Here is a 27,156-nt window from a genome sequence, read left to right on the forward strand (position 1 = left end):
CTATTGTTAATACTGTGAAGAGAAGAAAATATACCCTTGTATGGGCCATTGAGCTATGGTAGGGGCGGCCTGCTACTCAGCCAACGTAGTCAAACCAGAGATAGGGCAATGAAATACATTACCCACAATCCAACACAAGTGTCTGTGTGACGCAGCCTTCCAGGCAAAGCTCGCGAGTACAGAACGGCAGTACGCACGCGCATGATTTGTGTTGTTGTTGGTGGCGGTAAGATGGCGGCGCTCGGGGACGCATCAACTCCGGGGGTGAATGGGTTAATACAACAGTTCACATCTATTACAGGTAAAATGTGTTACCTTTTATTGTTACAATGTACATTTTTCATGAGTTATCTTCCGAAAACAATAATGTCGCCACAGCATCACAGAAAGCTGCGCAGGAAAATCAGACCGGGCATCAGTGCTTACTTACTGCCCCCTCTTGTCACACAAGGGGAAAAATAACTGGAGATAGCTACGACCGTCAAGTGTGTGGTCACCAGAATGGAACATATAACTTTTAAACATAAAATTACCCCCAGGAAAGACTACTTAGAATTGTCTTGGGATGATGTCTGACACAAAAAGGCTTTCTAGAGTTTCCCCAAAAGTCATTTTGAGTATCTAGAGGTGCAATAACTCGCCTTATTTTCTCTCATTTGTGTGGAATGGACGTTGGGTGCAACATTTTCCTCTTGTCGAGCTAACCTAGCCTAGGCTCCACCTTACAATGGCTGAAACATCTCCCGCCTGTCATGTTCAAGCGATCGGAACGGAAGCACCACACCAGCCTCCCTCTGCTAACGTTACTGTTATACAAAGTTTGCATTAAAATTGTAATTTAATGATGCTATGTTTAATGTTATATATATGTAGATGGTAATTTGGCCGAATCATCCCATTTTTTTGTGTGATCGTATCATGTTCTGTCGAGAAGACATGAAAAGTGAAACAGACATGCGCAGTAAACATGACAAACTCTAACCATCTATACATGCAGACATTTTTACATGTAAGTTTAGATGGCATGTAAATTGCACATGTCACACAGTTCTTGATTACCATGCATGGATATAAAACGTATACATAGTGAAAGTGCCATTATCCTTCTGCCAGTGCGTTTAGCTCAAACAAGAACCGCGCATGCGCATTCGTTTTTATTTTTTTTTATCCTAGTTGGTGTACAGATCTCGTGAAACATTTAATAACATGGCTTATGTCAACCAATTAAGAAATGATTCAATGCAACAAAATATATTTCAGATGTAATATATCTGGTCGTGTGTGTGTGTCATCCATGCTATTTGTTATATTTCCCCAGGTGCCACAGAGAGTGTGGGGAAGCATATGCTAGAAGCATGCAACAACAATCTAGAAATGGCAGTGACCATGTTCCTGGACGGAGGGGGGATCGCAGAGGAGCCCAGCACCAGCTCCAGTTCAGCAGGGGCATCCAGCAGCAAAGCTCCCCCCGCAGAGTAAGTCAATGGCCTGTTCCACCACACCAACAACTGCAGGGTCATAAGAGATGGGGCCTGTGATGAAACAAACCCAAACTTCGAGAGATCGCCAATCCTGGTCTTAATGTTTTCCATTTAAAGCACATTCATGAGAAAAAGAAAGATCTGCGCTCATGTAATTGAAGTTGAATATTGTCTGTCTGTTTTGCAGTGATGAAGTGCGGGCACCCATCCCTCAGAAGCAGGACATACTGGTGGAACCAGAGCCTATGTTTGGAGGTACAGTACTGCAGAGCAACCCCATAATTTAATCTACCTCACTACAACTTGAAGCTCCCTCTTTCTCCCCCTCTCTGTCTCAGTCCATCTAACAGTCTCTCACTCTCTCTCCATCTATCACTCTCGCAGCGCCAAAGCGACGAAGACCTGCCCGCTCCATATTTGACGGTTTTAGGGACTTCCAAACAGAAACCAGTAAGTAGCCTACATGTGTTTGCATAGAAAATAGTGCCACCCAGCCTTCAGGCAAAGCACTACTTGTGTTGTGATCATAGTCAGGTTGTGGTATATATGCTAAAGGCTTCTCTGCCCTCTTTAAGTCCGCCAGGAACAGGAGCTGAGGAACGGCAGTGCGGCGGACAAAAAACTCAGCACCCTGGCGGACCTGTTCCGGCCCCCCGTCGAGCTCATGCACAAAGGCAGCTTTGAGACGGTGAGGATCCCCCTCCCCCCCTGGACACCCAAGCTCCCTTGACCCGGAGGACTGTCAGTCGACCCTCATCCAAACCACCCTTAGCTGAAAGGATTGAATAGGCCTCTAAGCAGTACGGTAACAATTCCACCTAGCCTGCCAGAGGGCAAGGTGGAGCTATCACCATATTGCTTAATACGTATCTGGCTCCTTTCTCTCTCTAGGCGAAGGACTGTGGTCAGCTGGAGAACAAGTGGCTGATGATCAACATCCAGAATGTGCAGGACTTTGCCTGCCAGTGTCTCAACAGAGACGTGTGGAGCAACGACGCGGTCCGGACCATCATTAGGGAGCACTTCATATTCTGGCAGGTACGAATGTGCACTCACGCATGAAATGTCACCTTCCCATTCAGAAATAAATAGTTTGTGTTTCAGGAGCTAGGTTTCCATCCTCTTTGCAGCAGATATTCATGCAAATATTATCAAATCTGCATTTAAAAAAAATCCCACCAGAGATGTGTTTTATATCAGACTTTTTGCGGATTAAAGGTTGTGCGTGATGATGTAGTTCACATAAAAAAAACTTAAGCTGTTAAATTCCTATGTTCCGAATGGAAAAATTAAAGTTAAATGGGTTTCAGTTCATTTTCAACTCTACTGATGGTTTTGTCACAAAAGCTGTTTGATAGTAAATGTGGCCATTCTGGTCTTGGTACATGCGCTCTAGCCAACAGCTCACAGATACTGTGTGGGTAGTCTACCTACATTATGAGATTATTATGGACGAGCAATATTATTTGTCGTTGTAAAATGGCAACCAAGCATCGATCATCACCAGACTTAGACCCGCTATATTTCTTGGAAATGAGCGTCAAGCTTTTTACTGTGCACTTTCACCACCTTGAAGTTCATAACTTATTTAATCTGTAGCCTAACAAACTGCATATTTGTTAGGACCACACAACATATCTTAGCATGACTCCCAAGTTTACTTCGATATGAAGGCTATTATATAAATATCTGCGCATAAAGTAGTTTCCACCGCCATTTATCTCATAATTAGTTTTACAGACACAAAAAGATTCCACCGTGTCGAACGAACATTTTGTCTGTCGGGCATTTATAAAATTGTAACGGCGTTTCATGTTTCCATCAGCCCAGTTGTGACTTTGTTTTTCATGTGTCAGGTAATTCATCTGCATGAAATGGTCGGATGGAAACGTGGTTACTGTCACTAAGTTTTTCTCCTTCTTGTCATAAAATCAAAGTTTATTTGTCATGTGCGCCGAATACAACAGGTGTAGACCTTACAGTGAAATGCTTACTTACCGGCTCTAACCAATAGTGCAAAAAAGGTATTAGGTGAACAATAGGTAAGTAAAGAAATAAAACAACAGTAAAAAGACAGGCTGTATACAGTAGCAAGGCTATAAAAGTAGCGAGGCTACATACAGACACCGGTTAGTCAGGCTGATTGAGGTAGTATGTACATGTAGATATGGTTAAAGTGATTATGCATTTATGATGAACAGAGAGTAGCGGTAGCATAAAAGAGATTGGTGGGTGGCGGGACACAATGCAGATAGCCCGGTTAGCCAATGTGCAGGAGCACTGGTTGGTCGGCCCAATTGAGGTAGTATGTACATGAATTTATGGTGGTCTGCTTGAAACATGTTGGTATTACAGACTCAATCAGGGACATGTTGAAAATGTCAGTGAAGACACCTGCCAGTTGGTCTGTCATGCATACACAGTACATACGCTGTCACTTCCACACACGCCGTAGAGGCATGTTGGCGTGTTGAACTCCCCTCAACACGCGTAGAGGCGTGTTGAGGGGAGCTGACCTGCTGTGTGTGTGTCTGCGTTGACAGGTTTACCACGACAGTGAAGAAGGACAGAGGTATATCCAGTTCTACAAGCTCAACAAGTTTCCCTATATCTCCATTTTGGATCCCCGGACAGGTGAGGCCTGCTCTGGGTTTCTGAGTGCTTGATCAGTTACTAACACTAAAAAGGTTTTGAAAGTCTTACTGACGAAGCTCGTGTTTGACCGTTCTGCAGGTCAGAAGATGGTGGAGTGGAACCAGTTGGACGTGGCTTCGTTTCTTGAACAGGTGACGGGCTTCCTGACGGAACATGGCCAGCTAGACGGCCCGGCATCCAGCCACCCGCCCCCCGCCAAACGCGCCCGCTCCGTGAGTCACCGCCTACTCTCTTTTTCAGCTTTCTCTGTGTTTTCTTAAACAAGGTCCATAATGCTAATTCCAGTCACATTGTAACTTTTTTCTCTCAATCTGTTCACTCTTTCTCTCTTCATGCCTTCTATCTCTCTTTCACACCTCTGTTTGATTTATTCTCCCCATCTCTCTCTCAGGAGAGTCTGATAGACGCCAGTGAGGACAGCCAGTTGGAGGCAGCCATCCGAGCCTCTCTCCAGGAGACCCACTATGAGTCGTCCTCTGCCCCCGACCTCCCCGACTCCCCCCACTCTGCAGATGCAGACTCGGATGGAGACTCCGAAGCGGAGCCCTTCTCTGACAGCGAGGGCCTAATCTCTGTTGACGGCTCGGACAACGAGACAACAGAACCCCGGGAAGGCAGCTCCTACTCCATGGGCGGACACACCCCTCCAGGACCAGCCCCTCCCACTTCTGCAGCCGCAGCCCCCCAGCCCCCGCCACGGCCAGACAGTCCCCCCGCCCGTCACAGGAAGTCCCCACACAAAGAGAACAGCCACAGGAAAGAGGAGAGCAAAAAGAACCACCTGGAGCCTCCGGCGGCCGCCCAGGCCCGCTCCCAAGCCGACCCAGACTCAGAGCATTGTTCTGGGGAGAACCATCGCACCTCAGCTGGCCAAAGCTCCAGATCTGTTAAGACGGAAACCTCCGACCTCGACTGCCTCGATGACAATGGTATTAAAACTACTCTGTTATTGGGCATTATGTTTAAGTGTGTGGCTATGACTGTTACTCTGAGATTGTAGCCTAGCAGGTAGCCTAGCAGTTAAGAGCATTGGGCCAGTAACCAAAAGGTCGCTGGTTCGACTAGGTGAAAAATCTGTCAATGTGCCCTTGAGCAAGGCACCTAACCCTAATTGCTCCTGTAAATCGCTCTGGATAAGAGCATTTGCTAAATGACCAAATGTAAATTGTGTGTGTATCTACGACTACGTCTTCATCCATCTCTACCCTGACTGCATTCTTCCTGTATTGTATCGTCAGGTCCCAAGGCCAGACTGATGCTGCGCTATCCAGATGGCCAGAGAGAGCAGATTGCCCTGTCGTTCAAGGCTAAGCTTATGGTGAGAATGGACTCTTGTGTTAGGTCTTCGGTTCAATTCATAAGCTGAATTAAGTCCACGTAGAAAGTCCTGGACAGTTTTCAGTTCAAGAATTGATTTTCAATTAATCCTGAGTTGAAATGCAACTGACCCAAACTCCCTGGGACATTAACATATAGGACATTATAAAGGCTCTTCCATGCCTATAATTACAGTGGCAACAAAAAGTATGTGAACCCTTTAGAATTACCTGGATGTCTGCATAAATTGGTCATACAATTTGATCTGATCTTCATCTAAGTCACAACAGTAGACATACACAGTTTGCTTGAACTAATAACACAAATGTATTGTATTCAATATAGACCAAAAGAAATACATAATTTAAACATTCACAGTGTAGGTTGGAAAAAGTATGTGAACCCCTGGGCTAATGACTTCTCCAAAAGCTATTTGGAGTCAAGAGTTGGCTAACCTGGAGTACAATCAATAAGATGAGATTGGAGATGTTGGTTAGAGCTGCCCTATAAAAAAACACTCACAAAATTTGAGTTTCCTATTCACAAGAAGCATTGCCTAATGTGAAACATGCCTCAAACAAAAGAGATCTCAGAAGACCCAAGATTAATAATTGTTGTCTTGCATAAAGCTGGAAAGGGTTACAAAAGTATCTCTGTGAGCCTTGATGTTCATCAGTACACGGTAAGACAAATTGTCTATAAATGGAGAACTTTCAGCACAGTTGCTACTCTCTAGGAGTGGCCGTCCTGCAAAGATGACTGCTTGAGCACAGCGCAGAATGCTCAATGAGGTTAAGAATCCTAGAGTGTCAGCTAAAGACTTAAGAAATCTCTGGAACATGCTAACATCTCTGTTGACGAGTCTACGATTCGTAAAACACTAAACAAGAATGGTGTTCATGGGAGGACAACACGGAAGAAGCCACTGCTGTCCCCAAATAATATTGCTACACGTTTGAAGTTCACAAAAGAGCAGCTGGATGTTCCACAGCGCTACTGGCAAAATATTCTGTGGACAGATTAAACTAAAGTTGAGTTGTTTGGAAGGAACACACAACATTATGTGTGGAGAAAAAAAGGCACAGCACACCAACATCAAAACCTCATCCCAACTGTAAAGTATGGTGGAGGGAGCGTCATGGTTTGGAGCTGCCTCAGGGCCTGGACAGCTTGCTATCATGGACAGAAAAATGAATTCCCAAGTTTATCAAGACATTTTGCAGAAGAATGGAAGGCTTTCTGTCCGCAAATTGAAGCTCAACAGAAGTTGGGTGATGCAACAAGACAACGACCCAACAACCGAATGGCTTCAACAGATGAAAATACGCCTTCTGGAGTGGCCAAGTCAGAGTCCTGACCTCAACCCGATTGAGATGCTGTGGCATTGACCTCAAGAGAGCGGTTTACACCAGACATCCCAAGAATATTGCTGAACTGAAACAGTTTTGTAAAGAGGAATGGTCCAAAATTCCTCCTGACCGTTGTACAGGTCTGATCCGCAACTACAGAAAACGTTTGGTTGAGGTTATTGCTGCCAAAGGAGGGTCAACCTGTTATGAAATCCAAGAGTTCACATACCTTTTCCACCCTGTACTGTGAATGTTTACTCGGTGTGTTCAATAAAGACATGAAAACGTATAATTGTTTGTGTGTTATTAGTTTAAGCAGACTGTGTTTGTCTATTGTTGTGACTTCGATGAAGATCAGATCAAATTTTATGACCAATTTATGCAGAAATCCAGGTAATTCTAAAGGGTTCACATACTTTTTCTTGCCACTGTAGTTATCAAGCCGTTATTTAGTAAGCTGTTACCATGACTTGTTACTTACCTTCTCCCTCTGTGTCCTCCACCCCATCCAGGCTTTGGTGAGACACGTCCAGTCGAAGGGTTACCCCAACGAACGCTTCGAGCTCGTCACAAACTTCCCCCGGCGGAAGCTGGCCCACTTGGACTATGACATCACACTGCAGGAGGCGGGGCTATGTCCACAGGAGACTGTATTTGTGCAGGAGAGGAACTAAGCCCCTGTCTTTTCTATCTCTTCAGGCCACACCCATATCACCAATTACCCAGGAGAACGTAACAGGCTGCAACCTTTTGTTCTTTTGGAACAGTGGATGGACTCCATTATCCATCATTCGACAGGGACGAAGTTGCTGCCCGTGTACTTTGTTAGAGGGCATTTTGTTCATCGTCAGTTACCGAAGGCATTCTATTCTGATTTTAGTTTTATTCTGAGGTAATAAACCGATCGGAGTAGAATACATTAGAGATACAGTTAGAAATAAGCTGAGGGCCCGAATAATGATCAGAGCTGGCATCAGAGTTAGCAGACAAAATACTTTTATCCCCTGAGTTGTTAATACTTATTTTTTTTGAGTCATGGACACCTACAGCCAGGTAAAGGAGGGGCTTGAACTCTGACCCTGAGCTCCGATGGGTCCCAAATTTGCTCTTCTCCGTGTTGATTGGGCGAGGAGCTTTTGCAGTAGTGACCGTGAGAAAGGGGGTGACTTTGAATATGGGAATCAATGGAGAGGGGGGTTGAGGGATTTTTGGTGAGTGGGGTGAGGTGTCCTTAACTGTCAACCTGCACTGTACAGGAGTGGTGTAGCGATTGACATTTAGTCTAGTTTTTTTCTTATTTCATTCATTTTTTTTATATGCTGCCCCATTTCCAAGAAAAGATGCTGATGCTTAAATATAATCATCAAAACAAAGGGAACGTTGGCTTGTTTGTTCTATTCAATTTCTACCATGTTGTGTATCTGCAATCTGTCTAAATTGTGACCACGAGCTCAGAAGTATAGTTTTGGTGATGATGCATTGAAAATGGCCACAAAGAAACCCAAATTGACCCCTTGAATCTACAATATCACTCAGGTATTTCTTGGTACCCCCGCCCCAATGACCTGAAGGATCTCGGTCAGTGTAAACAATGGGTTGTGGTATTATCACTCTTTCTAGCCCAGGACGGTTAAAAGTTGGTCCTGGAGGGCCAAAACACTTCTGCTTTTCATCCTCTCCTTCTAACCAGGGACTAATTCAGACCTGGGACACCAGAGTGGTATACTTAAGCAATACGGCACCTTGGGGGTTTGTGGTATATGGCAATATACCACGGCTAAGGGTTGTTCTCTGCCCGACTCAACGCCGTGTGCCTGGACACAGCCCTTAGCCGTGTTATATTGGCCATATACCACAAATCCCGGAGGTGCCTTATTGGTATTATAAACTGGTTACCAACGTGATTAGAGCAGTAAAAATACATGTTTTGTCTTACCCCTTGTATATATCTGATATACCACTGCTGTCAGCCAGTCAGCATTCAGGGCTCGAACCACCCAGTTTATAGTACAAAGCAAGCTAGATCTACTCAGGCTTTTTAAAAGTTAACCAGCTTCAGTTCGCTTCACATTCAAGGTCAGGCTTTATCCGTACTACGAAGGTGGATATTTCTCGTCAGCCTCCCACGTGGCCAGTCGAATGCTGAACTCTTCATTGAGACAATGTTGAAACATCAATCCATCGGCGAGTCAGTGCCACGTTTACATTTTGTGGCGAAATGAAAAAGTTATTTTGTGAATTCAGCAGGCTATGGTGTGAAATAGGCTTTTAGAAGTGACGTCTTTGGTGTGCTTATCAATGCACGAGCACCTTTTCCCCACTCCAATCGCTCCTTCTATCTGTGGAACAGCTTGTTGCATTGTGGCCATAGACATATAATCCATAGAAGGGTTTTTGAACCTCTAACCCTGCCAGTTTGACTGTTAAACTCATGGGTACACTAGCAATGGCTGCCAGTCTTGACTTGAATGGGTACTGCCATCCTATGGATTATGTCTATGGTTAGTTGTGGCTTTGGCAAATTTTTAAATCCAATCGGGCAGAAAAACGCAGTTTGGAAAGCAAATGCTGTCATTACTAAATGTGTAATGTGATAGGTATTTTAATATTAAAACTTTTTTTTAACACATTTGATTAATAAAATATTTAATCAGTTGTCTTTCTCAAATGAAAGGGATGATAACACAATATTTGTGCGAGGGAGGGTATCTAATTTCATTGGTACTCAAGTTATGGCTCAGACACTTGATTCAGGATCAATTGAGTTAGCCTGCCCCAGAACAGGTTGGTTCTAAAAGGTTTGTTGCTGTTGAAATTTACCTGGCTAAAAGGTGAGCCACTTTCCTGGTATCGGTTATCCTGAGTTGAACTTGGCCAGATAACTTTGGTAAATTCTAACTTCTCTAACCTGATTCATAGTATAGGACTCAGTTGCACTCACCAATCTACCAGGTAGTATGATCTAGCCAAGCGGATGGTTAGCGAGGGGGAACTGTTACAACATAACTAATATCTATCTAGTCTAGTCAGATATTAGAGGGAGAGGTAACAAGTAGCTTGGGATTGGGACCGTGTACAATATCGCTAATCTAACTTTGACCCTTACTCATAGTTTGGATTTGTCTGTCACAGGGTTCATCAACTTTGCAGTAAGCTAAGAATCTTAACAGTGGGAGAGCCATCAATCGGTTGAGTTCTGATCTGAGTCAGTAGTTCAACGTGGGGTCTTGTTGCATACAACTGTCTTGAATAAATGTTGGTGTATTTGTATGGTGATTTCCAGATTCCCAGAACCAATGAATCCATTTAATTTCATCCCAATCGTCTGGAGCTTCATGAAAGGAGTTTCCAGGGCAGAGCTGCCGCCGACAAGCATAAGATCACCATGCATAATGCCAAGCGTTGGCTGGAGTGGTGTAAAGCTTGTCGCCATTGGACTCGAGCAGCGAAAACGCATTCTCTGGAGTGATGCACCACACTTCACCATCTGGCAGTCTGACAGACTAATCTGGGTTTGGCGGATGCTAGGAGAACGCTAACTGCCCCAATGCATAGTGCCAACTGTAAAGTTTGGTGGAGGAGGAATAATGGTCTGGGGCTGTTTATCATGGTTCGGGCTAGGCCCCTTAAGTTCCAGTGAAGGGAAATCTCTACAGCATACAATGACATTCTAGATGATTCTGTGCTTCCAACTTCGTGCCAACAGTTTGGGGAAGGCCCTTTCCTGTTTCAGCATGACAATGTCCCCGTGCACAAAGCGTGGTCCAAACAGAAATGGTTTGTCGAGATCGGTGTGGAAGAACTTGACTGGCCTGCACAGAGCCCTGACCTCGACCCCATCGAACACCTTTGGGATGAATTGGAACGCCGACTGCGAGCCAGGCCTAATCGCCTAACATCAGTGCTCAACCTCACTAATGCTCTTGTGGCTGAATGGAAGCAAGTCCCCACAGCAATGTTCCAACATCTAGTGGAAAACCTTCCCAGAAGAGTGGAGGCTGTTATAGCAGCAAAGGGGGGACCAACTCCATATTAATGCCCATGATGTTCGAGGAGCAAGTGTCTACATACTTTTGGTCATGTAGTGTATATATACAGTGAGCTCTAAAATTACTGCCACCCCTGACTGGCAATGCACAAACAATACTTTAAAAAATATAAACAATATAATTATAGAGAAACTCAGAATACCAACATGTGAGAAATACTGTACTTTTGTTTCAATGGAACCCACCAAAATAATTTATTGATTTAATTAAAAATCAATGTCCTCCAAATCAAGGTTTCACAATTAATGGCACCCTTAAAGATTGTATAATAACATATACCAAAATTAAACCAGGAATTAAATTCCACTTATTTAAGTTTATCTAAGTCTTAAGGAACTATATTGAGCCATTACATCACTTCCTGTTTCACTAGGGTATAAAAATGAGGTAACACACATGCAATATCCCTTTGTCATCCAACACCATGAAGAAAACAAAAGAACTGGCAGTTGAAAAGAGACAGATGGTCGTAGACCTTCATAAATCTGGTAATGGCTACAAGAAGATCCACAAACGATTGAATATACCACTGAGCACTGTCAGGGCAATTATAAAACAATTCAAAAGATATGGAACAGTTGAAAACCTCACGGGCAGAGAAAGCAAATGCATTTTGCCCCCCAGGACAGGGAGGAGGATGGTGAGAGAAGCAACCACATCCCCAAGAATCACTGTGAAGGAATTGCAGGCCAACACCACAGGCTCTTTGGAAGGGTTGCCAGAAGAAAGCCCTTTCAGATCCCAAGACACAGACGCAAGCGCTTGGAGTTTGCCAAATGTCATTTCAATTATGACTGGTAGAAGGTCCTCTAGTCAGATGAGACACAAATTGAACGTTTTGGTCAGATACAGCGTCAAAACAGATGCATACAAGGAGAGGCAGAGGTGGTTGCACTAAGTACTAAATGAGGAGTGCCAATAATTACGAAACCTTGATTTTGGTGAAATGTATTTTGTATTAAATCATTTTATGATTTTGGTTGGTTCCATCCTAACCTTAACCGTTAGGGGGATGAAAGTAGTCCATATTTGTGGCAAGGGGGCAATTTAGTTATACGTTCAGTGTAGGGCAATCAGAGTGATTTGCATGAAGTAGGTAGAGGTTGCAATCTCCTGTTTCAGTGTTGACAACCCATGCACTACACTCGAGCAAAAGGCTAGCTTTTGGCTCGCACCTTGGGGAATCTCGTCTTTTGCTCCAGTTCTTTGCTGGTGGGACATGCAGGTGTCTCTCCATGGACTTTCATCTGCAAACAGTCCCACATTTTTCTGAGAGAGAAATGGATAGATGAACACTGTTAGGGTAAAAGGTCAATTAAGTGCATCACATGTAGCATGCTTTCCACAAACTCGTGGCTGTATGGTGTCTATGTTATTGATATCTATTTGCCAAGAATAGCAGAAGGATATACTACAAAGCAGCATCAAGGAGACTAGCTAACTTGCCTAAATATTCTCATATAACTTTTTTTTTTATTGAAAAACAAGCTGGAAATGGGCACGGCCTATTTGATTAAACAAACAAGAACTCATATTTAATTTGAGCTTTAACCAGAACATCCGTAGTTATTTCTGGTTGCTTATCAAAGTTAGCTGGCTAACTCATGATCTTGCTCTGTAGTAGACCCCTCTGGTGCCAGCAGGTAGGCCTTGCTGAATACACAGTATGGCTTACATTTGCCATATCATATGCATACAGCACTCCCGACTTCGATCATAATATATCCTTGCTGATAAGAATATATGGTTCTGCACAGTCAGAAAGGCCTAGTTGACCACTACTGTTAGACCCTCCTCTCCCACTCTGCCTTATAGTTAACCAGTGGGATGATGCAGAAATTACCCTTCATTATTTGCACATGGACATGAGCCAAAAGTTGGTGTAGATGAAGAATAAGAAGGAAATCAGTGAATCCTTCAGTGAAACTCGAGTTCTATATATGGTAAGGCTGTTCTCCATGTTGACCCAGAGCACCAATTAATGCTGTGAACTTCTGCAACTTGGCCCAGTAACTAACATAAGTCTTTATTGCTGGATGTGTACCAGGAGCTGTCACTGCACTCTGACACTGCTGACTCAGAGGTCACAGGGTCAGCGTTCACATGATACTGTGTGTGTGTGTGTGTGTGTGTGTGTTCAAATCAATGGTCATGTCCTTGTCAGAATGTTTATATTTTCAGAGTGTTTCTTTCTCAGAGTGCACTGTGGACAATGTCATCCCAACCCCTGAGACACACCCATGGAGAGGTCGGAGCACAAGGTCAGTCGCAGTGCAGCGCGTATAGTGCAGTTTTCCACAATGGCCCTTCACATTTAGGATTTAAACTGACAAACCTCAGATTGCTGGCTCTAAATTTCAGGCTAACTACCTTGGACTAAAGAGCCCTGGATGTCTCTAATTTCATGGTAGACATAGGGCATGGGTAAATAAATACAGTATCTGGCCACTTTTGATTATTGAGAAGCCAGAATGGAAAGCCCTGTCCCATTTCAGGGCCCATAGGTTGCTGATCTAGGATCAGGTCCCCCCCCTGTCCATATAATCCTAAAATGCTAAACTGATCTTATATCAGCACTCCTACTCGGAGACTCTTTATGAGTACAGGGCCATAAGGTGTTTTGGTGTGGGTGAGGGGGTTATTTGTTTTGTTGGATTTTTCGGCAGCAGACTTGGAGATTCCAAAATGTCACCACTTGCTGCTCATCCATCCCCTCCCAATACACTCCCATACTTTCTTATGATAAAGATCTAGGAAATAACGGCACTTCCAGTCAGGGGAGGCTACAATAAAACTGAGCCGTTGTGAAATAATGCTTGATTTTAATAAGTAATAAGTGATTTGACGGGTGCAGGCCGTCAAATCAAAGGCACTCCTTCCATATAGTCATTTTTTTACGAAAATGAAAACGTGTCAGTTTGTCACTTTCATGAGGTTGGAGTAATAACATGTTCAACTACTTAAGACATTGGCTCGAATCTAGGTTGTGCCTTTAGGTTTCGAGAAAATTAACAGCAAAGGAAGAATTTTTCACTTCTCTCATTGACTTCTCAAACCCGACCTGGTCTGTTTCGCAAGCTCTTCCAGAAGTCACAATGATGCGCCTCTGGGTTTAGAAACTCAATGGTAAGAGTCGGGGTTGTTAGGGTATGGAGGACCCAAGTATTCCGGATAGGCTGACCATTTCTTCTGTCCTCAGCTACAGCGTTGGCTGCCCCAGCTGAAGGAAAGTTGAAATGGTGTTGAAAAGTCGGACCAAGAGCTGAAGACATGCAATGACTTTTGCAATAGCGTGCGTGTTTCATTCATGCATTTCATAGTTGACATTCTTTTGAGGGATAGTTTCTTGGAGTTCAGCAAAAGGTTCCAATTAGCCACAGGAATAATTATTTTCCAGCACCAGTTGAGATGCTTGCTTAAAGTAAACGACAATGTGAGGCGCACATCTAGCGTTCTTTCTCATTCACCAACGTCTCTCTCTTTGTCTCTGACAGGCAGGTGAGGCCGATGTCATCACTCGGGATGGAGGAGACGTCCACACAGCGACAGCCGGCCTCAACACTTACTGCCTGCAATCATTGCAGAGGACTACTGCGAGGGTATGTATCTCAAGTCCAAGTTCAAGAATGGAAGAGACTGGGTATACAATGGCCCTTAGCACTTCAGTTGCACAGATAGGCCAACAGAAAGTTGATGATTCTGTACTTTCAATCGGATCAAATGGATTCTGGCAAAATCTGGTTTCTGACTGTTGTATTGATGTCTCCTCTCCTGCCCATCAGACTCTGACATCTGCTATGATGCTTTGGCCGAGGCCAAGAATGACACTGGCTTCGGGTTCAACAACCTCCAGGGAAAGAAGTCCTGCCACACGGAGCTCTGCAAATCTGCAGGCTGGAACATTCCCATGGGCACCCTTGTGACCATGGGCCAGATCAAATGGGCCGGCATCGAGGACAAACCTGTGGAGGAAGGTGAGTTTGAATGAGTGAAACTTGGTTGTGTTTCATGGTCTGTAGTTGATTCCCTAAGAGTGAGGAATGTGTGTCGGATGTACTTAACACTGTATCTCTATCATTGCATGGTGTGGTTTTTCCCTCTCTGTGTGTGTGGGTCAGGTTATTTGTATACATATTGGGCTTTATATATTGTCTCTATTTATATACATTATGTTTGTTCGGTTGCTGTAGTTCATGGCCTGCCAGATATGGATAAATCTGATTTTTGTATGCAGCAAATGAATTGATGTGCTTAGTCAGTCAGTTTCTCATGTGTTTATTTGTTTTGTAGCGGTGAGCAACTGCTTCATGGCCAGCTTCGCTCCATGAGCCACTAAGGGTTGTAAGTGTTCATGTTTCAGCTTTGCAGGGGCGTAGCCAGGCTCACCCATGCCTATACCGTTGCAGCTGTGTAAGGGAGACTGCTCCAGGTCTCACAAGGAACCCTACTATGACTATGCCGGGGCCTTCCAGTGAGTAGCATTCTGAAAATCTAGAAACTCCAAGCCCTACTGAACTCAGCAAAAAAAGAAACGTCCTTTCAACTGCGTTTATTTTCAGCAAACTTAACATGTGTAAATATTTGTATGAACATAACAAGATTCAACAACTGAGACATAAACTGAACAAGTTCCAAAGACATGTGACTAACAGAAATGGAATAATGTGTCCCTGAACAAAGGGAGGGGGGTCAAAATCAAAAGTAACAGTCAGTATCTGCTGTGGCCACCAGCTGCATTAAGTACTGCAGTGCATCTCCTCATGGACTGCACCAGATTTTCCAGTTCTTGCTGTGAGATGTTACCCCACTCTTTTACCAAGGCACCTGCAAGTTCCTGGACATTTCTGTGGGGAATGGCCCTAGCCCTCACCCTCTGATCCAACAGGTCCCAGGCGTGCTCAATGGGATTGAGATCCGGGCACTTCGCTGGCCATGGCAGAACATTGCCATTCCTGTCTTGCAGGAAATCACGCACAGAACAAGCAGTATGGCTGGTGGCATTGTCATGCTGGAGGGTCATGTCAGGATGAGCCTGCAGGAAGGGTACCACATGAGGGAGGAGGATGTCTTCCCTGTAACGCACAGCGTTGAGATTGCCAACAATGACAACAAACTCAGTCCGATGATGCTGTGACACACCACCCCAGACCATGACGGACCCTGCACCTTCAAATCGATCCCGCTCCAGAGTACAGGCCTCGGTGCAACGCTCATTCCTTCGACAATAAACGCGAATCCGACCATCACCCCCGGTGAGACAAAACCGCGACTCGTCAGTGAAGAGCACTTTTTGCTAGTCCTGTCTGGTCCAGCGACGGTGGGTTTGTGCCCATATGCGACATTGTTGCCGGTGATGTCTGGTGCGGACCTGCCTTACAACAGGCCTACAAGCCCTCAGTCCAGCCTCTCTCAGCCTATTGCAGACAGTCTGAGCACTGATGGAGGGATTGTGCGTTCCTGGTGTAACTCGGGAAGTTGTTGCTGCCATCCTGTACCTGTCCCGCAGGTGTGATGTTCGGATGTACCGATCCTGTGCAGGTGTTGTTACACGTGGTCTGCCACTGCGAGGACGATCAGCTCTCCGTCCTGTCTCCCTGTAGCGCTGTCTTAGGCATCTCACAGTACGGACATTGCAATTTATTGCCCTGGCCACATCTGCAGTCCTCATGCCTCCTTGCAGCATGCCTAAGGCACGTTCACACAGATGAGCAGGGATCTTTTTGGGCATCTTTCTCGGTGTTTTTCAGAGTCAGTAGAAAGGCCTCTTTATTGTCCTAAGTTTTCATAACTGTGACCTTAATTGCCTACCGTCTGTAAGCTGTTAGTGTCTTAACGACCGTTCCACAGGTGCATGTTCATTAATTGTTTATGGTTCATTGAACAAGCATGGGAAACAGTGTTTAAACCCTTTACAATGAAGATCTGTAAAGTTATTTGGATTTTTACAAATTATCTTTGAAAGACAGGTTCCTGAAAAAGGGCCGTTTCTTTTTTTGCTGAGTTTATGTACAACCATAACCCATCAATCCCTTCCTACCCCGTAGGTCTCACATACAGTACATGTCCATTTTTCAACCTCCAACTCTTTCAGTCTATCCTTATTTTGCTCTGTCCTTCCTCATTCTATCAGTACTCTCTGCCTTTCTCTACTCACCCCCGATCAGTCACTGATGAGGTACCTTTGCGTGGTCATTGATGACTTAACTGTGTCGCTCTTCCCACACCAAGCACCTGACATTGACAAAATCATACAAAAATGTTTGAAATCAGCATGTGACCTGGATAGAGTGCTTACTCATTTTGTCCCCAACAGGGCTTCAACCTGTCTCATCAGATGGCTACGCAGCCAAGAACCTGATGTTCAAAGACTCCACTCAGAAACTGGTGCAGCTGCCCATGAACACCGACTCCTTCCTCTGGGAGCTGAGTACGTGAGCGCCATCCGGTTCCATTTTAATGTGCATGCGTGCTTACACACACACAAATTCTCTCTTGACCGTTAGCTCATTGCTACCTCCCCAACCGTTGCTTCTCAGAGCAGACAACAGGCGCCACCTCCAGGGCCATCAAGTGGTGTGCCGTGGGCCATGCCGAGACAGCCAAGTGTGGCACCTGGAGCATCAACAGCATAGGAGAGAGAGGAGCCATGATTGAGTGCCAGAGGGCACCCACATTAGAGGAATGCATCAGGAAGATCATGTGTATTTGTATATGTTATGGATCCCCATTAGCTGTTGCCAAGGCAGCAGCTACTCTTCCTGGGGTCCCGCAAAATTAAGGCAGTTTATAAAATGTTTAAAATATTACAATACATTCACAGATTGTACAACACACTGTGCCCTCAGGCTCTTACTCCACCATATATCTACAGTTCAAAGTCCATGTGTATGTCTGTGTATGTTATCGCGTGTGTGTATACATGTGTCTATGTTTGTGTTGCTTCACAGTCCCCGCTGTTCCATAAGGTGTTTTTTTTTTACTTTTTGAAAATCTAATTTTACTGCTTGCATCAGTTACTTGATGTGGAATAGAGTTCCATGTAGTCATGGCTCTATGTGGTACTGTGCGCTTCCCATAGTCTCTTCTGGACTTGGACTGTGAAGAGACCTCTTGTGGCATGTCTTGTGGGGTATGCATGGGTGTCTGAGCTGTGTGCCAGTAGTTTAGACAGACAGCTCTGTGCATTCAACATGTCAATACCTCTCATGAATAAAAGTAGTGATGAAGTCAATCTCTCCTCCACTTTCAGCCAGGAGAGATTGACATGCATATTATTAATATTAGCTCTCTGTGTACATAGAAAGGGTCAGTCGTGCTGCCCTGTTCTGAGCCATGGTAAGCCTCTATGGGAGAATAGAGGGTGGGACAGGAGAAAGAGGTGTAAAAATCAGGCATGTGTACTTTATAGTTTACTTTCGATAATTTCCTTACTCTCATTTTGTTTGTGTGACCCATCCAGAGGAGTAGGAGTCAATGGGAGTCAGAAGGGCGGGAGCACCCCTTATTACCGGTGCAGATGAAGGGACGGAGGCTAGTACGCATGGGGGGAGAAAGAGAACAATGAAGACAACAATGGGAGGAACGAATGGACAAAGAAATGGAGTAATATAGAACGAAAAAAACAGAAAAGGACAGAAGAGGACATTGAGAGACAAAGACAAGAACGGAGTAAAAGATGAAGAACGTGCGTGAGTGACTCCCGAAGCTGCGAGCCAAAACCCAGCTTAGCCACAAAAGAGACTATTCAATTTGTTGACTGTCGAAAGGATATTTGGTTTGTAAGTGAAATGCTCTGAACCTAGTTAGGATTTTGTTTCCCCTTTCTTGAACCGGCCAAGTGCCATTCTTGGAACGTTAAATGTTTAATTTTTGCAACTTAAAAAGCCAACTCTTACTCTTCCACCCCACGCTACCACATAGATGTGAACCCCTCTGAACCGATCACATATGTTTATTTGTTTCTTTCCTTCCTTCGTCTATTTATATGTTGTTTCAGTCCTCCCCACAACGTAAGAGGCAGCTGCGATGGATAGTGGGGAGATGTTCACGGCTGGAAAATGTGGTCTGGTCCCTGCCAAGGTGGAACAGTATGACGCAGGTATCACACACACAAATACTTTCCTAGATTTTCTTCCCTTTCTATCCCTCTGCTCTGCCTCCACTGTTTACATGCAGCATTCCTCTGTCTCCTCACAGGTCTGTGCAGCTTCCCTGGTGTTAAGTACACTTGTTTAAATCTACTCCCGCACAAAACATCCACCATGCTACATTATTGCTAAGGTAACATAGTATAAAGTATTAATATACAATTTTAGTACTGCTGTCTTAAACCTCTTCCCTTTGTGTCTGTGTCCCCCCTCAGAGGCATCATTTCAAATCAGCTTAACATGTCCTTTCCACACTCACATTCCCATTCACTTAGTACTATTCCCAAACGCACTCAGTAATCGCCCTTATTACTATCTCTGTGCATCTTAAACGATTCTCGTCGTTACTTGCTATACATATAAAATAACACGTGCTCAGTAACACCTTGTGTTATTTGTAGTGGCTGCAGACCACGTAGACACTTCAATAAAGGCCTACAGACAGCTGTAAGCGGGGCTTTCCATGGTACCGTTACTCACCCTCGCTCAAGTCTTCTCACAATAAGACTAGTGGATTGCCTTCTCATAAGACTATGGGTACCTTTTCAGTGTTTAGTTGGTTTTATGATATACAGTACCAGTCGAAAATTTGGACACCTAACATTCAAGGGTTTTTCTTTATCTTTACTATTTTCTACATTGTAGCACAATAGCATAATAAAATTTGAGATTTTAGATTCTTCAAAGCAGCCACCATTTGCCTTGATGAAAGCTTTGCACACTTGGCATTTTCTCAACCAGCTTCATGAAGAACTATTTTCCAACAGTCTTGAAGGAGTTCCCACATATGCTGGGCACTTGTTGACTGCTTTTCCTTTACTCTGCGGTCCAACCCATCCCAAACCATCTCAATTGGGTTGAGGTCGGGTGATTGTGGAGGCCAGGTCATCTGATGCAGCACTCCATCACTCTACTTCTTGGTCAAATAGCCCTTACACAGCCTGCAGGTGTGTTTTGGGTCATTGTCCTGTTGAAAAACAAATGATAGTCCAACTAAGCACGAACCAGATGGGATGGCATATTGCTGCAGAATGCTGTGGTAGCCATGCTGGTTAAGTGTGCCTTTAATCTTAAATAAATCACTGACAGTGTCACCACCAAAGTACCCCAACCTTCATGCTTCAAGGTGGGAACCACACATGCGGAGATCATCCGTTCACCTACTCTGCGTCACAAAGATACGGCGGTTGGAACCAAAAATCTCCAATTTGGATTCATCAGACCAAAGGACAGATTTCTACCGGTCTAATGTCCATTGCTCATGTTTCTTGGCCCAAGCAAGTCACATCTTATTGGTGTCCTTTAGTAGTGGTTTCTTTGCAGTAATTTGACCATGAAGGTCTGATTCACGCAGTCTCCTCTGAACAGTTGATGTTGAGATGTGTCTGTTACTTGAACTCTGTGAAGCATTTGTTTGGGATGCAATTTCTGAGGCTGGTAACTCTAATGAACTTCTGCAGCAGAGGTAACTCTTGGTCTTCATTTCCGGTGGCGGCCCTCATGAGCCAGTTTCATCATAGCGCTTGATGGTTTTTGAGACTGCATTTGAAGAAACTTTCAAAGTTCTTGAAATTTTCCGCATTGAATGACCTTCATGTCTTTAAGTAATGGACTTGTTTCTCTTTGCTTATTTGAGCTGTTCTTACCAAATAGGGCCATCTTCTGTATACCATCCCTACCTTGTCACAACACAACTGATTGGCTCAAACACATTGAGGAAAGAAATTCCACAAATTAACTTTTAACAAGGCACATGTGTTAATTGAAATGGTTTCCAGGTGACTACCTCATGAAGCTGGTTGAGAGAATGCCAAGAGTGTGCAAAGCTATCATCAAGGCAAAGGGTGGCTGTAACAGACACTGGGAATCAAGAAGCAGGTGGTAAGTTTCATTTAACAAATACTATGGACTAATACAACGTAGAAGTAGAGTCTAGACATGAACAACAGAAAAATGACTGCCTGGGGAAGGAACATAAGGGAGTGCCAGATAAAGGGGAGGTAATGGAGTCCAGGTGTGCTTAATGATGAAGCGCAGGTGCACTTGATGAAATCCAGGTGCGTGTAATGATTGTTCCCAGGACCGGTGGTTAGTAAACAAGCGACTTCAAATGCTGGAGGGAAGGAGCCCACATGACAGTCGCTGCTTTGAAGAATCTCAAATATATTTTGATTTAACACGTTTTTGGTCACTACATGATTGCATGTGTTTTATCTCATAGTTTTGATGTCTTCACTATTATTATACAACAGTCAAAATAAATAAAAACCCTGGAGTAAGTAAGTGTCAACTTGACTGGTACCGTATATTTATCAAGTAATAGATTTGATTTGTTTGTCAGATACAGTACCCAGCTATAGTTTCTCAATATTAATGTTAATTTAGTCTATTGCCATGATTCATTTCATTTTATACACATTTGTGACCAAATAAACTCATAACAAAATGCACATCTAAAGATACCCTAACTAGGGATGCTTCAATATTAATATCTTAATTTGTTACCTTGGTTTCATCTGGCTGTGAACACATTGGACAATATTGCATAGAGTCATTGTGCCTTGATGTTTTTCAACTACTGCCAACCTCACTTGGATTTACTCTTTTGGAATCTCCCGCGACCTATTAACACTTGTCACCTACCCAACTTTCCACTGGCCTGTACTGGAAACTACATCCCCTCCAAGGTGCTTCTCTCCTGGCTATCATACTGGTTATACAGCCTCCGCTGAGTTGCTGTTTTGATGGGCCCCTGCACATTTCATCACATTAAGTCACCGCCCTCTCCTTGCTGTTGTTATGCTAGTGAGTTTTGTGCTTTGGTTGAGTTTATTGTATGTCCTAGTGCTGGCTGGATTGTAGTGTGGTTTTGTTCTGCCTTGCTGCCTATAACTGTGGTGAGCCTATAAACTGTGATTCAAGCTAAGTATCACACTTTGTGGCTTGATTGACTTTTGTCTGATTCCTCGCCAACTTATTTTATTTGCGTGGATTTTAACAGAAAAAGAAAACGCCGTCTACCAATTTCCACCATAATGTCACGTTGTATAATGATCGGAGACAGGCGCAAGAATGTAATTTTTTATTTTTTTATTACTCCACCCAAAAATACAACATGTCATGGAAAAGGCATGGGGATGAAGCCCAAAACAAACACGTATATATAATACACAGGAATGTAACCCCAAAAAAGAGCGAGGTTTAAACCTCTAATAATTACACTGGACAAGACCCGTAATAACGAGAACACAATACACGCAGCACGAAAGCCGAAACAAAGCACAGATACTCACAAGACCGACGGACGTGGGAACAATATCCGACAATGGGGAACAGAGGGTACATATATAACATACTAATCAGGGGGGAATGGGAATCAGGTGTGCGTAATGAGACAAGACAGCCCGGGGGTGGTGGTATTGAATCCAGCTCAGTGACGCCTAGAAAGCCGGTGAAGTAGACCTTCGGAGTACGGGGGATCCGTGACACACAAGGTGAAACTGTCTTTTTCCAGATTGGCAGCAACCACCTTGATGATGTGGGTCCTCTGTCCTCCATCTCCCGTTGGTCCTCAAGGAGGCTCAGAAAAGGCCCGACGTCCACAGCCACTCACCTTCCTCCAGCCATCACCATTGGTAGTTCTATGGTGAGGCACATCTTGGTCCCTGGAGCAAATACCCTGTGCAACCCGGAGGCTACGGTGAAGTATATCGCAGTACTTTTAGTTCAAGTTTCACGTTTTAATGTCATATGCACAAGTACAGTGAAAGGCTTTTCTTGCAAGCTCAAAACCCAACAATTCCATAATCAATAACAATGTAATACTAGGAAAAAACCATGAGAAATAAGAAGAAATGTGAAGAACACAGTAAGTAAGCATACTATATACAGGGTCAGTTAAAATACCATATTTACAGTGTGCAGGGATACTGGAGTGACAGAGGTAGATTATGTATAGGGGTAAGGTGACCAGGCAACATGATATAAGATAAACAGAGTACCAGCAGCTTGTATGTGAGTGGGTGTGTGTAGAGTCAGTATACATGTATGTGCATATAATGTATGAGTGAGCAGGTGATGGTGTGAAGTTGTGTGTAGGGCCCTATGAGTGTGCATAGACACAGTGCAAAATGAATAAAGATACAAGATTACCTCAGTCCGTGTAGCTATTTTGTTAGCTATTTATCAGTCTTATTGCTTGTGATAGATGCTGTTTAAGAGTCTGTTGGTGCCAAGCTTGATGCACCGGTACCGCTTGCCGTGCAGAAGCAGAGAGAATAGTCTATGGCTTGGGTGGTTGGAGTCGTTAACGATTTTTTCGGGCCTTCCTACCACACTGCCTGATATAAATGTCCTGGATGGCAGGGAGCTCGGCCCCAGTGATGTACGTGGCCTGTCCACACCACCATCTGTAGCGCCATGCGATCGAACGCGGTGCTATTGCCATACCAGGCAGTGATGCAGCCAGTCGAAATGCTCTCAGTGGTATAGCTGTAGAACTTTTTGAGGATTTGAGGGCCAATGCCAAACATTTTCAACCTTCTGAGGGGGAAGAGGCACTGTTGTGCCTTCTTCACGACTGTGCGCCTGTGTTTGGACCAATTTTAAGACTTTTTTTGATTTGGACACCGAGGAACTTGAAGCTTTGATCTGTCGATGTGGATGGGTGCGTGCTCTCCCCCTGTTTCCTGTAGTCCACGATCAGCTCCTTGCTCTTACTAATGTTGAGGGAGAGGTTGTGAATTCCAAAAAACCCTCGGTTTTCAAATCACGTAGATGGATTGGGCTGTTGCACGATAGCAACCAAAGCCCATGCAAGTAAATGTATAGCATTCCATCATTGGTTACTCTGAGAGTTCCTCATATTGACATTGGCTGCGGCCTCAGGTGCTAACCTTGGAAAAGTCATTCAATTTTCTTCTCCTTCCTTTATTACTAATAGAGATAGACCAAATGGTGCAGTTCTATGCAATCTTATAGTCATACCAACTATATCAATATCAACCATCAGACAGGGCCTGCAACCGCCTATTGAACGAACGTAACCCGTTTTGAGTTGGAGTTTCCATGTGACTTCAAAAATCCTAAAGATCTTGGGTTGATGCATCTGCACGTTAGGAGCTTACTTCCTAAACTGGATTACATCAAGATCTGGGCTATGCAGATGAATCCGGATATTCTGGTGACTGAAACTTGGATCACTGGGGACGTTCTGGACTCTGATATTAATATTGAGGGCTATCATGTGTTCTGAGCTGACAGACAGGGTAGAGGTGTTGGAGTGACTATTTTAATTTAAAATAATTTCTCCTCTCTGCCACAACAAATTCATTCAGACACTGGCCTCATTACGGGGGAAAAAATGCCATCATTGATGCATTTAATCACCATTTTATTTCTGCAGGCTATCTCTTTGAAATAACTTCTAAGCCTATTCACAATGATATTGGGCTGGATGCTGATACGGGAAACTTGATGAATGATCAGAGAAATGATAGTCAAAGCTTTTCTTTAAGGCTATTTACAGAAAACGAAGTCCTGGATGCTTGGCTAGCAATAGACAACAAGGGGCCAACAAATTGGATCCTGGTCTGCTTAAGTGTTCCGTGCCCATCATTGATGCCTCAATAACCCACATTTTTTTTATTTAACATTGTTATCAGGAAATATTCCAAAAGTATGGAAATCAGACCTTGTGCTGCCACTCCTTAAGGACGGGGATAGTAGAGATCTTAATAACTATAGTCCCATTTCAAGGCTTCATTGTTTAGCTAGGATTCTCGAATCCTTGGTAAATGTACAAATGTGCTCTTATTTTTGTTGTTGTTGAATCAATCAGGGTTTAGGCCTGGGCATACCACTACTTCATCAACAACTTTAGTTGTTAATGATCTTGTCAGTGCTTTAGACATTAAAATGAAATGTGCTGCTCTGTTTGTGGACCTGTCAAAAGCTTTTGATACTGTTGATGATGCTATTTTATTGAATAAGTTGTCCTCGATAGGCCTGAGGTCTGACTCCTGTTCATGGTTTCATGATTATCTTAGTGACAGAACTCAGGCCATCATGATGGATGGGGTTAAGTCTGAATTTCTTGAAGTACATGAAGGTGTACCACAGGGGTCGATTTTGGGAACTGCTCTATTCACTATTTATATAAACACCATTGGTCAATCTGTTAAATAAAAAATGTAATCTATATTTGGATGATACTATTATGTATGCTATTGCCCCGACTGTTCATCTGGCTGTGTCAAAACTACAGTCAGATTTTAGAGCTATGCAGGAATCCCTTTCTGATTTAAAACTTGTGCTTAATACAGGCTAAACGAAAGACATGTTGTTTTTAAACTCTTGTAAGAATGTTTCCGATGAATTACATGTTCACTCATTAGATGGTTCTCCAATCAACATGTTCCCGCATATAAATACTTCAGCATTTGGATTGATATGGATTTGACGTTTTAAAAAATATATCGATGAGCTGGTTAAGAAGCTAAGATTTAAAGTTGGCTTTTTCTACAGAAACAGATTGTGCCTTTTTCTAAGCAATAGGAAGTAGATTATTCAGTCAACCTTTTTATCTGTTCTTGATTATGGTGATATTATTCATCAAAGTGCAGCTGCTACTACTCTTAAACCTTTGGTTGCCATCTACCATCGTGCCCTTGGTTTTGTTACAGGTTACAGTTTTGATAGTCATCACTGTATCCTGTATCAACAGCTAAGCTGGACTACACTAAAGACCCGTAGATCTCTACATTACTCCCTTTTTTTTCACGGCCCTACTTCATAACCTTCCATCTTATCTAACTTTGCTGTGGACGTGTAGACATCGGACATTCCTAACCCGTTCACAGGATTGGTTAACTCTTGAGGTTCCTAGGGTCTCCACTGAGCTAGGTAACTCTGCTTTTAGTTTTAATGCACGGTATTGCTGGAACAAAATTCGAAATACATTTCTTCTTGGTGTTCTGGTGCCGTTTGGGCAATTTAAAGTATTGATTGGGGATTTATTTGTGGATGAATGTAACTGTTTTTCTGGGTAATTTGTGATGTTTTATTTGTGCTTACCATGACTGTGTTTTTGTATTCTAATGTGTATATATTTGTAATTATTTATTGTATTTAATGTGTATTTTATATTGTATTGTATTATACAGGACGCATTTGGAAAAGAGACCTAGATCTCAATATGTCTTCCCTGTTAAAATAAATAATACCAATCTGACTCATAATCTCTAAACGTTGAACAAGTTCCTCTGAAGATGATGAAAGTGATTGTGACTGAAGAACCAAACCTATATGGGTGTCTCAAGAACTGTAGTGTGTGCTCTGGGGCCATATGTATCAAGCCTGTCAACGAAGGAATGCCTTTTAGATTCATCCACAATTAATAAGATTACATGGACAGGGGATACCTGATCCTAGATCAGTGCTCCTATTCTGAGACACTTTGATACATACAGCTTCTGGTGTTTCTCATGTGTTTGAAGCACCATGCTCCAATCCACTGAGCCATTCGAGTGCACAGTTGGAGCACAGTATGAGAGGAAATCATTTTAGAATCTTCAGGTCCAAAGCAACTAGGCAAGTGCCACTTATTTTGTTCTCCAGAGGCTAAGTGAGTACAGTCAAGTTAAATTACCTTTATTATATCAATATTGCAGTTGGAAATCCATTTGGCTTCACAGTTGAAGTTTGAAGAGGGAAATGAATCCACAATCATGTGGGGTTTGTGTGACCCCTGAGAAAGATTGAAGGATATACATCAACCACCACTGATTGACTCATTCTTATCATTATTTACTTATGCATTGTGCCACCTCTTCATTGAAAAACTACTGTATTATATCAATTAACTTATTGACTAAATTACATATTTCTTATATGTGTAGGCCTACCACAGACATGTCAAGTTATTTGCCTTGATCAGTTACAAACAAATGTCTTCTCTTGAGAATATGTAATTTCCTTGTTTACTCACAATAATCTAGGGGGTGTAAGTGACAAATGAATACATTATGCAGTAAAAGCTCTTAAAAATAATGTATCCAACACGCAAATGAAGTTTGGGTACAGAAGTGCAAAACGCTAATGTTCGTGTCCACTGTCACATGACGGAGGATGCGTCATCAAAAAAATGATTTTCCCGGAA

The 27,156-nt window shown here is 43.4% G+C and overlaps 2 protein-coding genes across 2 annotated transcripts; both read left to right on the forward strand.

The window, feature by feature from the left end:
• Window positions 1-175: 175 nt before the first annotated feature.
• Window positions 176-8,180, forward strand: LOC115156844 (UBX domain-containing protein 7). Its single transcript, XM_029704593.1, has 11 exons — window positions 176-301; window positions 1,319-1,475; window positions 1,669-1,736; window positions 1,866-1,931; window positions 2,057-2,169; window positions 2,373-2,519; window positions 4,025-4,115; window positions 4,215-4,348; window positions 4,528-5,065; window positions 5,375-5,454; window positions 7,315-8,180. Exons 1-11 carry the CDS (start codon window positions 202-204, stop codon window positions 7,474-7,476), a joined length of 1,656 nt encoding a protein of 551 aa, XP_029560453.1. The 5' UTR covers window positions 176-201; the 3' UTR covers window positions 7,477-8,180.
• A 6,147-nt stretch (window positions 8,181-14,327) lies between these two features.
• Window positions 14,328-17,952, forward strand: LOC115157722 (serotransferrin-like). The gene is made up of 6 exons (XM_029706171.1): window positions 14,328-14,450; window positions 14,634-14,825; window positions 15,212-15,322; window positions 17,165-17,278; window positions 17,388-17,552; window positions 17,930-17,952. The coding sequence occupies exons 2-6, from the start codon at window positions 14,759-14,761 to the stop codon at window positions 17,950-17,952; spliced, it is 480 nt and encodes a 159-aa protein (XP_029562031.1). The 5' UTR covers window positions 14,328-14,450; window positions 14,634-14,758.
• The last annotated feature ends 9,204 nt before the right edge of the window (window positions 17,953-27,156 follow it).

The sequence above is a fragment of the Salmo trutta genome, chromosome 21, assembly GCF_901001165.1.
Source record: "Salmo trutta chromosome 21, fSalTru1.1, whole genome shotgun sequence".
Classification (NCBI taxonomy): Eukaryota; Metazoa; Chordata; class Actinopteri; order Salmoniformes; family Salmonidae; genus Salmo; species Salmo trutta.

Bases quoted from the DNA above. Each gene is read 5' to 3' on its own strand.
- LOC115157722 (XM_029706171.1), top strand. From the start codon at position 14,759: ATGGGCACCCTTGTGACCATGGGCCAGATCAAATGGGCCGGCATCGAG. The intron at 15,323-17,164 runs GTGAGTAGCATT...TGTCCCCAACAG, and splicing joins GACTATGCCGGGGCCTTCCA to GGCTTCAACCTGTCTCATCA. The intron at 17,279-17,387 runs GTACGTGAGCGC...GTTGCTTCTCAG, and splicing joins CTCCTTCCTCTGGGAGCTGA to AGCAGACAACAGGCGCCACC.
- LOC115156844 (XM_029704593.1), top strand. From the start codon at position 202: ATGATTTGTGTTGTTGTTGGTGGCGGTAAGATGGCGGCGCTCGGGGAC. The intron at 2,170-2,372 runs GTGAGGATCCCC...TTCTCTCTCTAG, and splicing joins ACAAAGGCAGCTTTGAGACG to GCGAAGGACTGTGGTCAGCT. The intron at 4,349-4,527 runs GTGAGTCACCGC...TCTCTCTCTCAG, and splicing joins CCGCCAAACGCGCCCGCTCC to GAGAGTCTGATAGACGCCAG.